Source organism: Panicum hallii, chromosome 8 (genome assembly GCF_002211085.1).
Source record: "Panicum hallii strain FIL2 chromosome 8, PHallii_v3.1, whole genome shotgun sequence".
NCBI lineage: Eukaryota > Viridiplantae > Streptophyta > Magnoliopsida > Poales > Poaceae > Panicum > Panicum hallii.
In genome coordinates this window covers 37,023,301-37,036,898 of record NC_038049.1, presented here as the reverse complement: position 1 = coordinate 37,036,898, position 13,598 = coordinate 37,023,301, and the positions used below count along the sequence as shown (strand labels likewise).

The following is a 13,598-nucleotide window of genomic DNA, read 5'->3' as shown; positions in this document are numbered from 1 at the left end:
GAAAGCAGGAATTGCAAATACACTCCATTTTGTACTGAATCCACTAACTTTTCATAGATTGAAAAGTCAGCCTCACAACCCTTCTAAACATAGATCACGACAATCAACAATGCACACATTCTCTCTCTTTTTATCATGGATAGGTGCAGTTTTGTACAAAAAGAAACAATAACAGAAAGGAAACACCACCTGCGGAACGGTGGCTTGGAAACAATATCATCAGCTGCGGCCAGTCATTCCGGTGGCTTGGAAAGGAACGGCAGGTGCATGCGCTTGTAGCTCGTGAAGCCGCCGTCCACCGCCAGGTTGCGCCCGGACACGTACTTGGCGTTGTCGGAGGCGAGGTACACGGCGGCCCTTGCCACTCCACCGCCTCGCACGGCGATGGCGAACTTGGACACCGAGTACGGGTACGTCCCCTGGCCGCCGAGGACGCCGCTCACGCTCGCCATGCAGACGATGGAGCCGCCGCGGCCGGCGCCGCCATGACGCGCGTGGCGTGCTTGATGCCCGCCAGCGTGCCGCACACGTTCACGGCCATGACGGCGTCGAACTTGGCCAGGTCGAGCTCGGCCACCCTCGACGTGCCGGCCAGCGAGCCGGCGACGCCGGCGCTGTTGAGCATGACGTCCAGCCGGCCGTGCCGCGCGACGGTGGCGTCCACGGCCGCGGCGACGCTTTCCTCCACGGTGACGTCGCAGGGAACGAAGTGGGCCCGAGGGCCCAGCTCCTCTGCCGTTGCAAGGCCCAACTTTGAGTTGACGTCCGCGATGACTAGTATTTTTTAAAAAAGGGGTTAAAAAATAAATTCAAAAAAGGGTGCCAATTTGGAAAATTTTCAAAAATAGGTACCTCCCGCCCATCGAACGGGCGGGAGGTGCCAAATCTTTTTCCAGTCCCCTCCTGAGGGCCTCTTCGCAAATAAGAAACTTTTTTTATTCGTAAAGAGACCCCTCCCGCGGCGGCAAAGGCATCCCGCCCACCCAACGGGCCGGAGGTGCGGGGCCCCTACAGTGCGGACGGCATCCCGCCCGTTGGATGGGCGGGAGGTGCCGCGTCGGTCAGACCGCCCACACTGGGTAAAAATTCGGTGCTGGCGGTCTGACCGCCTAAAATACTAATTAATCATAATTAGACTAATTAATTTGTTTTTCATTTTAGTTCAATTTTACGAATAAGATTATGGTATCTAAAACTCGTATGAAGATGGTTAACCGATAATGTTTGCAACGTAGAATCCAAATTCTTATTTATTGTTCGAATTTATGTTTTACAAACTATTTAAAATTTATACTTTTTTGAATACAAGATTTATTCGCCATACTCTTTTGTATACATATAAATTTTAGTTCAATTTTACAAAGAAGATTACGGTATCTAAAACTCGTATGAAGATGGTTAAGCGATAACGTTTTGCAACGTAGAATCCAAATATTACGACAGTACGATACATCAAGCCATTAAAAATAAAATAGTATGATATAAAAAATAATTTAAATATACAGAGTCCACCGAATCAGGAGTATCTACGCCGCCTGTCCCGATCCTCGCGCTCTCTTGTTCCTCCCTCCCTAGTCCTAGGCCGTCGGCGTATGTGCCCCTCCAAGTACATGAGTGCATCTGGAGCACGGTAAGGACGAGGCGGAGGAGGCGTCTGCGTGAACGGGTCATCCTGGGTTTGTAGAGGTGGAGCATCATACGTCTGGGAGGGACCAATGATATCTTCCCCGGCGCCGCCACCCTCCAACTCCGACAAACTGACGCAGCCGATGGTGAGCTTGACCTAGCCGAGAATCTTTGTTTGATGGATTGTAGTGGCTTTAGTTTATTGATATCTCTGGTACGACATAGCGGCCGAGTCGTATGCTACTTGGACGGGCGGACTCATCAGCTTCGATCGGACACGACGACACTTCTTGCTGGAGTTGAACCAGGATGTGATTCCGTAGTTGAGCGGAAACAATACAGCGGATTTATATCCTAATAATTTGATAATGACTCTAATCTGGCCGGCCGTAATTTTATCGTCTGGAACGGCCAGATCCATCCACCGTTTGTTACACGATCAAAGGTCCAGGGTGGGAGGTGATTTTCAACACCTAGGCACCGCATCTGCCGCATTTTGTCGCCCTCACATCGCACCTGCTTCCTCTCGCCTCCTGCATGTTCTCTCTTCTCACGTCTCGCGTTCGCTTGGCAACCACGTCAGATGGTTGGAGCCATGGAAGCCGTGCTCGGGTGGCCCGATGGTGAGTGATGAGGTAGTCAGATAGGTCCTTCTCGTACAGAAATTCCAACCTCCCTCTCACGTCCTCTCTCTTCTCTTCTCATCTATTTTTCCCAACCAATCCCAGGTGAAATCACCGGTGGATCGAGCGGCCGCTGGCGACCAGGGATGCGATTCCGAGCGATACACCAAAGGACGGTAAGGAGGGGACCCAGACCTACTCAAATCTGGAGAACGCCATCATCTAGGGTTCGCGGATGAGAGGATTTGGGGAATTTTTTTCACCTGTCCGAGGGGAAGGGTCATGGAGGAGGGTTGGCCACAGGCAACGAAGTCTTCATCGCAACGAGCGGCGAGGAGCATGACGAATATTTTCTCCAGGTGCATAAGATTTTTTTTTCAAGGTCATTTACATTAAAAATCAGTTCTATGTTCTAATTTCTGCCACCAATGTAGCGCCACTGTCTAGATGCTGATGTCAGATTTGGGATCTTTAATAAGTCACTGGGAGTGAGGAGTTCAACTCTAGGATTTTTGCAGAGGCGTGTGTCATCAGGTTTGTATCCCCATTGTTCCTATGTTTGTGATTTTCATTTTTTTGCTATTCTGCTTAAGATCATCTCCCATGAGATTTGAAGCAAATCCATAGAATCAACATAAATATAATATGGCAAGTATTGGATCAGTTTTGACATGACACATATTCCATAACTTGTAGAACCATAGGACTAGATCCTATATAAGTTAGTAATGTAGTTTGCAGAACCAGATTTTAATACAAAATCCATTGAATCCTTTTTTTCCAATTCATCATGTTTGTCAACCAGGAAATTCTACATTTTGAACTAGAAAATTTTACTATTTCAATCAAGTTGATTCTACTGTCTTTGGCTGCTAAGGTTGTTGCTGAAGAAGTTCCAGGCTGAGTGGCAAGAGTGTGCTTCAAAGGATCAGGTGAGGGGTGAGATCGTGCTGTTTTTTAGTCAATTTTGCTTCATGTAGTCTTTTGGTCCCCTGCATAAATTCATTGCCAGTACGTGCCTTGATTGTTTTCTGATGTTTTAGATGCAGTGGGGAGTGAAAAATCAAAGAGCTCTAGGGAAGTGGTGCACAGAAAGGTGCAGTCAACAAAGAGATTTGTGTCTGCCCTCAAATCTTGTGTTCTTCCTAGAGGCTGCCACTCCACAGTTGCCATGGCGGTCGGCCCCAATGGTGTCAATGCACTTATTGAACTGTTGACACCAACGTTATCTTTTCTATTGTCTAGGCATTTTATTCCATCCTAATGCTCTCTTGGTAATCCATGATTCAGCCATAGCAACTTTTGCTAAATCATTGATCAATTTATTAATCTTGGTTTAGCATTTTTTGCATTCTGATTATTCTAGCATTTTTCAGTGTTCCTACTCATCAGCCTTTTGGATTTCATGTAGGCAACTTATGCTAAATGAACATGCAATTATTCATTTTAGTTTAGCATTTTTTGTGTTCTGCTTTAGCAATATCATGTGTATATTGCTACAAGTGAAATGAATATCTCACCCTGATTCTTGGACTCATTTTGTTGATTGATACCATTGACTTGGTTTTATGCTTGTCCATCGTGTGTTACTAGCCATATGTACTAATCGATTGGGTTCCAGTTTATATGACTACATAAGATTATTTTGTTTTCCATCCCAAATATATGAATGCCACGTGATGTTCAGTTCTTATGAATTGGGGTTGTTGGATGTGTTGTCACCATTTCAGTAATCAACATAGCTTTTTTCTTATCTATTGTGTGGTAGGTAAAATCATCATACTAGACAAATAAACCATCACCTAGTGAGGAATCTAAATTTTTAAAATATGATTGAAGGATCATGCCCTTCATGTGACACTGGATGTTTCATTTTGTGATATGGACAAGCCATGTGATCTGTTCATGGCATCCACAAACAGCCTTCCTTATCTAATTTTATTTTCAGTGTTTTTAGATTAAACTTACATTGATCCATCTTCTTTTACTCTATTTATTTTTCTGCATGGCTGGTAGCTTTTTTCTGTATGGCCATTAGCTTTCTGCATTTCTAGATGGATGATATATAGTTTTTATCTAGCAGGTCTGGAATTGGTTGCATCCATGTTCATCATCAGCATTTTAATAAATTTAAATACGCATTTAAATACTATCCAGCTAGTATTTTATATGTGCAGATGAAGCAATTTAGAAAATTTTACACTTTTTCATTAGTACATAAGCATTGCATGCAATTTTTTCCTCAGTAGGCAATAATATGATTCCAGATTATGCAAAACAATACATTTGAGTAGGCAACAATATGTTTCTGCACTATGCAACAATATGGTCCTTGGTAGGCAAAACAGTGTACTTCATTAGGCAATTTTTTATCGAGCATTTCATAATTCCTTTTTTGGTTGGTTGCCTCAAGTATTATGCCACATACGACTACTAGCACTTGTACTAGATCCCTCCCTTTACCACTATATGCAATCAACATTAAGCAACCTGCAATGCAACAAGATATGCCGTGCAGTGGGGAAGTGATTATTGGTTTGGTTTAGTTTGGTTTGGTTCGAAACTCTTCGATCCTGCCGGCCTTGCCATCAGCATGAGGTTCAATGTTCTTGATAGTTTTCTTTATTTCCTTCTAGGTTTGTTGCTCTTCTTTTCAGTTGCTCTTACCTCTTTTCTGAAGTTTGATTGGTCTCAAATTTTGTTGATGTTTGCCATTATGTCTGGCAATAATCTGAAATCCAGAATGTTCCAGTTTCACTATAAAGAGCCAAAGACTGTTAAGGCCTGGGCTCTGCATGCTCCTCCTGCATCACCTGGTGTGATCACTAGTAACGTAACATTAGTGCCACACCATACGTATATTTCTAGGAGTAATGTAACAGTTTTGATATCTGGCATATTAGTATATCATCTATGCAATGCTTCCTTTAGTGTTCTAGTATATGTGCCGTCATCTTCGTCTAGCAAGCAGCCGTGCCTAGGAGCTAGCAGTTTTACCTTTTCCAGTGAAGGAGTGGTGGCATTTCAGATCAGAGAGCTGGCATATTGTTCTAGTAGAAAAAATGTGTGAGCACGTGCTCCGTCCGGTGTAACTCTACGCGCGCAGGAAAAAAATAGCAACAACAGCTTTTTGCCAAAAGAGGAAACTTAGCTCGCTATATTTTACAGTCTTTTCAAAAACAAGCCAGCTGTACGGTCGGTCTAATTTATGGCCGACCGTACGTTAGCCGCATCCCTAATAATTTAGAGGGATTTTATCTACTGCGTGTTACGGAAAATACTAAGGGTGTGTTCGTTTCACCCCTCTAAAACCCGAAACATCTAAATTTTAGATGTCCGGCACCGAACAGCCTTCTAATTCGGCCTCTGATAAGACTGCGATTCTTTAAAGGGGGGAGCACTCTAAAAATTTTAGAGGGTTCTAATGGCAAACGAACACACCCTAACTGTGTTTTCGAAACTTGAGGAGTCTTTTTAGTTTGTACCACTTTATTTGTTACACTCTCTACATATTTTCAAGGAAACCAATAGACTTTTGACTTGTTTTCTTCTACTCAGTTCTTTTTTATTCACACAAGCAGGAGTTGCTAGAGGCAAAAGTAGTTACAGTCGTATTGTACCCATTGGTCGACCTCATCTCTAGTTGTAATCTCCGAGCCGATTCGGCGAGCACTACATATGTTTCACACACGGCCCACCCTAGCAAGCTAAGCACCGTTGCTGCCTTTATTGTACATGCATTAGTAAGCGTGTGGGGCCAGGACATAACTCCTGGCATCTAATAATGATAAAAATGTAAGAGTTATATTAAGCCTTTTGTATCTTAAAAGGCTGGTTGAAGCCGGGTGACAAAGCCTCAAGCGGTGGGTAAGAGTGAGAGTGAGAGAGAAATAGAGAAAGGAACGACGATGGCAATGCAAGATGAAGAAAAAATAAAACAACCGGAGCGTAGGGAGAAAGTTTGGTAAACAAGATGACGTAACAGCACCACACTGCTCAAACTATTCTGACACCGGTTGCATGGAGAAGATCAGTATTGGTTTGACTCCTACTCAGCACAAGGGAGAAGAGGCGAGCAAACACAAGATGTCAACAAAAAAAACACTTACATGAGGATGACTAGACTACCGACTAGACTCGACTAGACTCTATTGCATTTGTTTTTGAACAGTTTGTTAACAATGATTTTGTTTCCAATCACTTATTTCATATGTAGTACCACTCAGGTCTTAGAGCATTCAACTCTCACTATAAGATAAAATTCTTTTCAAACAACTTTCTTCTTGTTCGATGACACTTGTTCCTAATAAACTTTGAGCCGAGTAAAATACACTAGGGACTAACAGTTTGAGTCAGGACGATCAACAATTCAGCACCACCTTAACATAACTCTTACATTTTTAATAATCTTGAATTAAAACCTTAGACATGTTTATCTAACTCATATGAATACATTTATCTCAACCATGCTCAATCATTTATATCATGTGCCTAGTATTCACATTTTCTTGGTCCGTTTGTTTTGTAGCATTGCCTTGCATTGTGCAATTTGAGTAGCAACGAACTGTTATGCTAAGCTGGACATTGTTCCAGTGCTGAAGAACGTGAAGGATCAACAACACAAGCACCCCTGATCACACTACTCCTATCATCGAGAAACTTTGTACAATCATATTTGCAGGTGTCATTTTTTTACCCATTGTGTGCGGTTGTAGCTCTGGGTTTGGACATGTGTTGGGAAATATCTCGCTGGAACTGTTTCATGTTGGCCACACCTATGGGAAAGATCTCACAAATCTTTAGTGGTAAAGTTATTGTAGGCGTAAATCTTTAGTGGTAAAGTTACTGTAGGCGTGTTTGTAAGAGGTGCACTTTATGGTTGGGCATGTACTAGTGGTGTGTATGCGCTTGCACTAACCTTTTAATAAAAAAATCCTCTCATCCAAATATATGGTTAGATTGAATCTTAGTGTAGTTATACCCATTAGGGATTCGTAAACCCAGCAAGAATAGAATTGCAATGGTCTAGAACTACACATGAATGAATGCAAGTGAATACTTTTATCTAAACTTTGCGCGCGCATGGTACATTGTCTTTTTGACCGAGACCACAACATCTCCACATTAAGATTAGCAGGAACTACAACTGCACACCATTTTTTACTGACTCATTTCCCATGGATTCAAATGTTACTGACAACCCCCATCTCTACATAGATCAGGACGATCAACAATTCGCACACTTTTTTTCTTCTTCCTCTAGTTATTAGGTGCAGTTTTGCTGGGGAAGAACAGGCACAGGATTGCTACGAGAAAGCAGACGCCACACCCCAAAGCTCAAAGATCATCAACCATGGACCAGCCGAGGTCAGTCACTCCTGTGGCTTGGTAGGGAACGGTAGGTTCATGCGCTTGTAGCTCGTGAACCCGCCGTCGACCACCAGGTTGTGCCCGGACACGTACTTGGCGTAGTCGGAGGCGAGGTACACGGCGGCCCTTGCCACGTCCACCGCCTCGCACGTCGCGCCTTGCAGCTCGCCGAGCCCCCTGATGATGGCCGCCACCTGCTCCTCTCCGGTGGCGGCGCCGCCGAGCATGGTCGAGAACTGCTCCACCACCATCGGCGTCGGCACCGCGAAGGGCGAGATGCAGTTCACCCGCACGCCGAGGCGCGACAGCTCGACCGCGGCGGCCTTCACCACCCCGGCGACGGCGAACTTGGACACCGAGTATGGGACTATGGGTACGTCCCGAGACCGCCGAGGACGCCGCTAACGCTCGCCATACATATGATGGCGCCGCCGGCGGCGCCCGCGGCCGGCGCCGCCATGACGCGCGTGGCGTGCTTGATGCCCGCCAGCGTGCCGCGCACGTTCACGGCCATGACGGCGTCGAACTTGGCCAGGTCGAGCTCGGCCACCCTCGACGTGCCGGCCAGCGAGCCTGCGACGCCCGCGCTGTTGAGCATGACGTCCAGCCGCCCGTGCCGCGCGACGGCGGCGTCCACGGCTGCGGAAACGCTCTCCTCGACGGTGACGTCGCAGGGAACGAAGTGGGCCCGAGGGCCCAGCTCCTCGGCCGCTGCAAGGCCCAGCTGCGTGTTGTCGTCCGCGATGACCACGGCTGCCGCGTCTTCCTGGATGAACTCGTGGGCCGTCGCCTTCCCAAGCCCACTTGCCCCTCCGGTGATCAGGGCAACCTTTCCCTCAAGCCTGCACTTTTTTTTTTCCAATTGATGATTGTGTGTATGGATTACGGGGGACACTTAAAACATCTACTTCAAAAAATCATGGAAAAAGTTTAAAATTTATTTTTGTGAATCAAGATGGAGATCTGCGTGCCATAAGATCAGTGAGAATTGCAGAAACAACAGAATGATCCATATGTATACATAGCAATGAAGAAACCTGAGTGTGAGTTGCATAAATGGCAGAAGATGAAAATCTGCCATAAGATCTGTGAGGTTTGGATTAGAAACCCCGGAAAGTATCCGATGGCGTTGAACTCCATATGAATGCGAGTGAATACTTTGTCTGAACTCTGAACATTTGGCGCGTGTTGTTGAACTAAAAGTGCCATGGTCTTTTTGACTGAAAATAAAACATCTAGTACCTTTGAGGCTTCACAGGTCACAACTCCTCCACACTAAGAAAGCATTAACTGCAAATCCACATCCTTTTTCTAGAGAATCCACTAACTTTCCATGGATTCAAAAGTCACTCACAATCCTCCTAAACCACGATCACAACAACTCACACATTCTCTTTCTTCTTCCTCACGGTTAGGTGCATTTTTGTACAGAGAAATTAACACCAACACAAAGCAAACACCACCCACCTCAAGCTCAAGTTCATCATCACCGGGGGATCAGCTGGGGCCAGTCATTCCTGTGGCTTGGTAGGGAAGGGCAGGTTCATGTTCTTGTAGCTCGTGAACCCGCCGTCGACCACCAGGTTGTGCCCGGAGACGTACTTGGCGTCGTCGGAGGCGAGGTACACGGCGGCCCTGGCGATGTCCACCGCCTCGCACGTCGCGCCTCTCAGCTCCCCGAGCCCCCTGATGATGGCCGCCACCTGCGCCTCGTCGGCGGCTCGGCCGAGCAGCGCCGAGAATTGGTCCACCACCATCGGCGTCGGCACCGCGTACGGCGAGATGCAGTTGACGCGGACGCCGAGCCGCGAGAGCTCGGCGGCGGCGGCCTTGACGATCCCCGCGATGGCGAACTTGGACACCGAATACGGGTACGTCCCGAGCCCTCCGAGAACGCCGCTGATGCTCGCCATGCAGAGGATGGACCCGCCGCCGGCGCCGGCCGGCGGCGCCATGACGCGCGTGGCGTGCTTGATCCCCGCCAGCGTCCCGCGCACGTTCACCGACATGACGGCGTCGAACTGCGCGAAGTCCAGGCAGGCCAGCTGCGACGTGCCCGGGGTGAGCGGGCCCACGACGCCGGCGCTGTTGAGCATGACGTCCAGCCGGCCGTGCCGCGCCACGGCGGCGTCCACGGCCGCGGCGACGCTGTCCTCGACGGCGACGTCGCAGGGCACGAAGTGGGCCTTCGGGCCCAGCTCTCGCGCGGTCTCGGGGCCCAGCTCGGAGTTGATGTCCGCGAGGATCACGGCCTGCGCGCCCTCCTGGATGAACTCGTGGGCCGCTGCCTTCCCGAGCCCGCTCGCGCCACCGGTGACCAGTGCAATCTTACCCTCGAGCCTGTGCAGAATTAAGTGTTTGGTGTCAGAATTGACTCGGAATTGAGTATGCGAGGCTTGTTGGGGGCTTGATTAGAAAAAATGTACATCGAAACTTGCACAACTAGTAGTTAATTAAAAACTTAAAAGCAAATGACAAAGAGGGGCACACGGCACAAAACAATCCTGTGAGCATTGAGATGGGGAAAAAAATGTGAGGAAACAACAAGCAAGAAAAATCAGTAAGTTTTACAGTAAATAAATAACTCGGGTATGCACCATAAACATAATAATAAAACTATTTTCTAGAAAAATAAATGCATACAGTGCAGGAATTTGCTACCATTTGGTGCATAAATAAAGGAAAAACATGCAGAAAAATGGGGAAATCCAGAATGCTTGTTTCTTTCTTCTTTTTTGTGAAAAAAATGTTGCATTTTTTATTCATGTGCGTGAATTGGGATGGAATTTGAAATGCTTTGAGCAATTGAGTTCAGAGCAGCTAAACAAGCTCGGAAATTTGCAAAGACAGGGAGCAGACAGTGCCAGACTAAACAATTGGTGGGTTGGCCGTTGGCTGAGAAATCCAGGAAACCCTCGCGCGTGGTTAACGGGAAGATTCTTGGCATTGGCAAAAGGGGCCTGACTGACATCACTGTTGGCTGGCTGGCCCTGCCCTTTGGAAACAGCAGGGCCTCACTGTTCTTGGAAGCTGCCGTGCTTCCAACTCACAAGCAAACGTACACGCGGGCCCACACATCCGCCCCGCCCCCGCCCCCCCCCCCCCCCCCTCTCTCTCAAGTCTCATCTGGTACACTCTGGCTCTCTCTCTCTCTCACTGTCTCACTGAGAGGCTGAGATCAATCACATGACACAACAGTGCCGGTAGCTGCATTAACAGCGGCCGTCCTGGAATCTTAACACCCTGGAGAGATCTCATTAAGCAGATAACACCAAAGTTTCTGCATCAAATGGTAGCTGGCTCCCTCCTGGCTAGTAGACTAGTAGTAATGCCTTAACTTAATGTAAGAGCGGGATGCATGGTCCTAGCAGTACAGTGTGAGTGTGGTGTTTCCTCTCACCTTCCTCGGTTGGCCTCGGCCGCCGCAGACAGCCACCGCTCTCCGCCGGCCATCACCGGAGCCGCCCTTCTCCTGAAAAGATCAACGGACCACCGCATCAGAGTCTCCGCGTGTTAATGGCGTGCCCTATACGTATACGGATCGACAATTACGGGACAGGATTATCGTCGCTAATGCATCTCTTTTGGATCGAGAGGGAAAACATGCGAAGCACTAGCAGAAAGAGATTTCTTTTTGCAAAAACCAAAAACATGTAATCTTTGGGATCAAAGTTTAGCCTGAGATGGATGAGATGCCGACAGGGATAGATATAGTGCCATGAGTACCTAGCTTCGCCGACGAGCCGGTGCATCATGTCGATCTGCTCTTGTTCTTCCTTGCTAGTTGAGACTAGAGAGAGAGAGAGAGGATGATGGCTGCTCTCGTGTGTATGAGAGAGGAGATGAGGGATGTTGGAGCGTTTGGAGCTTCAGCTACTGCCTCTTTATATAATAACTAGAAGAGCTTGAGGCCACCTCTCTCTCTCTCTCTCTCTCTCTCTCTCTCTCTCTCTCTCTCTCTCTCTCTCTCTCTCTCTTCTGTGCAAGTGCAACCAACCACTGTATTTATAATACAGGGACAATTTGGTGACCTAAGAAAATTAATTCCTACTAAAACCTTTAGTTTTTGGTCCATGCATGCCATTATTGGGCTCATCTCTTCAATCTGGCCGGAGGCAGAATTGAAGGCTAACTAAGGCTGTGTGCTGGCTCTGATTCTCCGGAAGCCACTGTGTGTGTGCATGAGTGTGATGGAATTCGGCTGTGTGTGGACTGTGGAACGAAACGTGTTGTTGACTTGTTTGATAGGAGAGAAGACCAATCAAACAGACTGAAAAAAGCACGATGCTTGTGCCCCCTTAACATTCCCTTGTTTTGACCAGCTGTTGAGAGAGCTGCAGATGGAGCTACCACTAATTTAGGCAGATGCGGCAACAAATTATTTGTGTGTACTACACATAAGTACATGCCATGTGCACCGTGGTGGTCAGTTCACTTAACCGATCACAACACACAATTAATGAGTGGAGACCAGCACTGACATACAAAGACACGCCATCTAACAAATAAAAGAGAACAGACAAGAGATGCATATATCTGCTGCAATATGCTAACCAAGCTTGTGTTTGAAATACCAAGAAAGGGTAACAGGGATTTAAATAATGTTGCGGAAGTATGACTACGAAATTTCCACACATTTCTTTGGTAGCTCAGAATTTCGATGAAATGACTAGTGCATATAACTAAATCTTGATACCAAGCCAAAGGTGTTGCTCAAGCCTTTGCTGGCATAATTTAGTTAAAATGTATTTATGATCCACTCTACTTCATAAATACTGAAATACGACACAACATCCTGTTAGTAAATTTGTCTGTTGGGTATGCATGGATATTTGCACATTTTCTGACAAACATATATAAACTTTATATAAATAAATAGTATATACCATTCAAACATCTGGTATATATGTGCATGCATTTTTTTTGTTCATTGAACGTGTATATAGGTCCAGAACTTGGGGAAACATCAAAAAGAGGGGAAATATTTACATATTATATGCACGCTGATTATCTACATTATGACCAAATTCAAGTATGCACGCTTGGAGATAGAGACGTCCAAAAGAACTCGTCTAGAAACAGATCGACTTCCAAGACTTTACTGACTACGATACTTGTGAATTGAGCAGGTGATGTGTGTTCAAAAAGTTTGACACTTTGGCAAAGCACTAGTGCTTTAAGCAGAGGCGGAAACTCAGGAAATAACAATAAATAAGAGAGAATTTCTCATTGTGATGCCGACATAATCTGCGTTAGCTGAACATCAACAGTCAGGATATACTACGAACAAGAAGCACAGCAGCAAATGGTTAAACAAGTCAGTAATTCATACCCGGCCCGTTCTTAAAACAAGATAAGTAGACAGAACTGAAACTAAAATTTGGGTGGCTTATGGGAAAATATATTGGTGATTTAACGACTCTTTGGAGCTTATATATAAAGCCTTGAGAGTGGGTAATTTTGTATCTGCAGGACCACATGTATAGTATCCTAGGCAATCTAACTTATAATGAAGGACGTCCATGGCCTGTCTGTTATCAGGTAGCTTATGTGCGGAGCTAGGGCAGCATTGCGAGCTACCTGGTCGAGGCTAATTACCGTAAAGTTTGAAAACGCTAGCATTCGTCGGTAACAAGTTGCATTGTATTTTTTTTCCTAAATTCGTATTCATCAAGCATACACAAGCCATTTTTTATTTTAATCTACTCACCAAATTTACGTTTTACTAGATACTTGATTTCTCAGGCATTGTATTGTTTATATATAGTTACAAAAGGAATACATTGTTAGAGCATTTGGAGATCTGTTCTTGTATAATTGCATACTTAAACACAATATAGTATGTGTTTTTATTACACAAAAATATAGATTGACCGGCTAATTGTGGATCAAAATACATAAAGTTTGACTTTTCCAAAGTAAAATGCACTTCGTGATCTTATAGGCTTACGTTGCTCCCGACCCTGTTTTAGAGATGAG

General features: G+C 45.9%; 1 protein-coding gene and 2 pseudogenes across 1 annotated transcript; all 3 read right to left on the bottom strand.

The window, feature by feature from the left end:
* Nucleotides 1-233: 233 nt before the first annotated feature.
* Nucleotides 234-6,949, bottom strand: LOC112903759 (annotated as a pseudogene).
* Nucleotides 6,950-7,621: 672 nt separating this feature from the next.
* On the bottom strand, nt 7,622-9,040 carry LOC112903758 (annotated as a pseudogene).
* LOC112903232 (sex determination protein tasselseed-2-like) lies at nt 8,811-11,529 on the bottom strand. The gene is made up of 3 exons (XM_025972464.1): nt 11,346-11,529; nt 11,020-11,091; nt 8,811-9,959 (listed from the first exon to the last, which is right to left on the bottom strand). The coding sequence occupies exons 1-3, from the start codon at nt 11,372-11,374 to the stop codon at nt 9,131-9,133; spliced, it is 930 nt and encodes a 309-aa protein (XP_025828249.1). The 5' UTR covers nt 11,375-11,529; the 3' UTR covers nt 8,811-9,130.
* Between the last annotated feature and the right edge of the window lie 2,069 nt (nt 11,530-13,598).

Bases quoted from the DNA above. Each gene is read 5' to 3' on its own strand.
- LOC112903232 (XM_025972464.1), bottom strand. From the start codon at position 11,374: ATGATGCACCGGCTCGTCGGCGAAGCTAG. The intron at 11,092-11,345 runs GTACTCATGGCA...TGATCTTTTCAG, and splicing joins CGGCTCGTCGGCGAAGCTAG to GAGAAGGGCGGCTCCGGTGA. The intron at 9,960-11,019 runs GTGAGAGGAAAC...AATTCTGCACAG, and splicing joins GCCGAGGCCAACCGAGGAAG to GCTCGAGGGTAAGATTGCAC.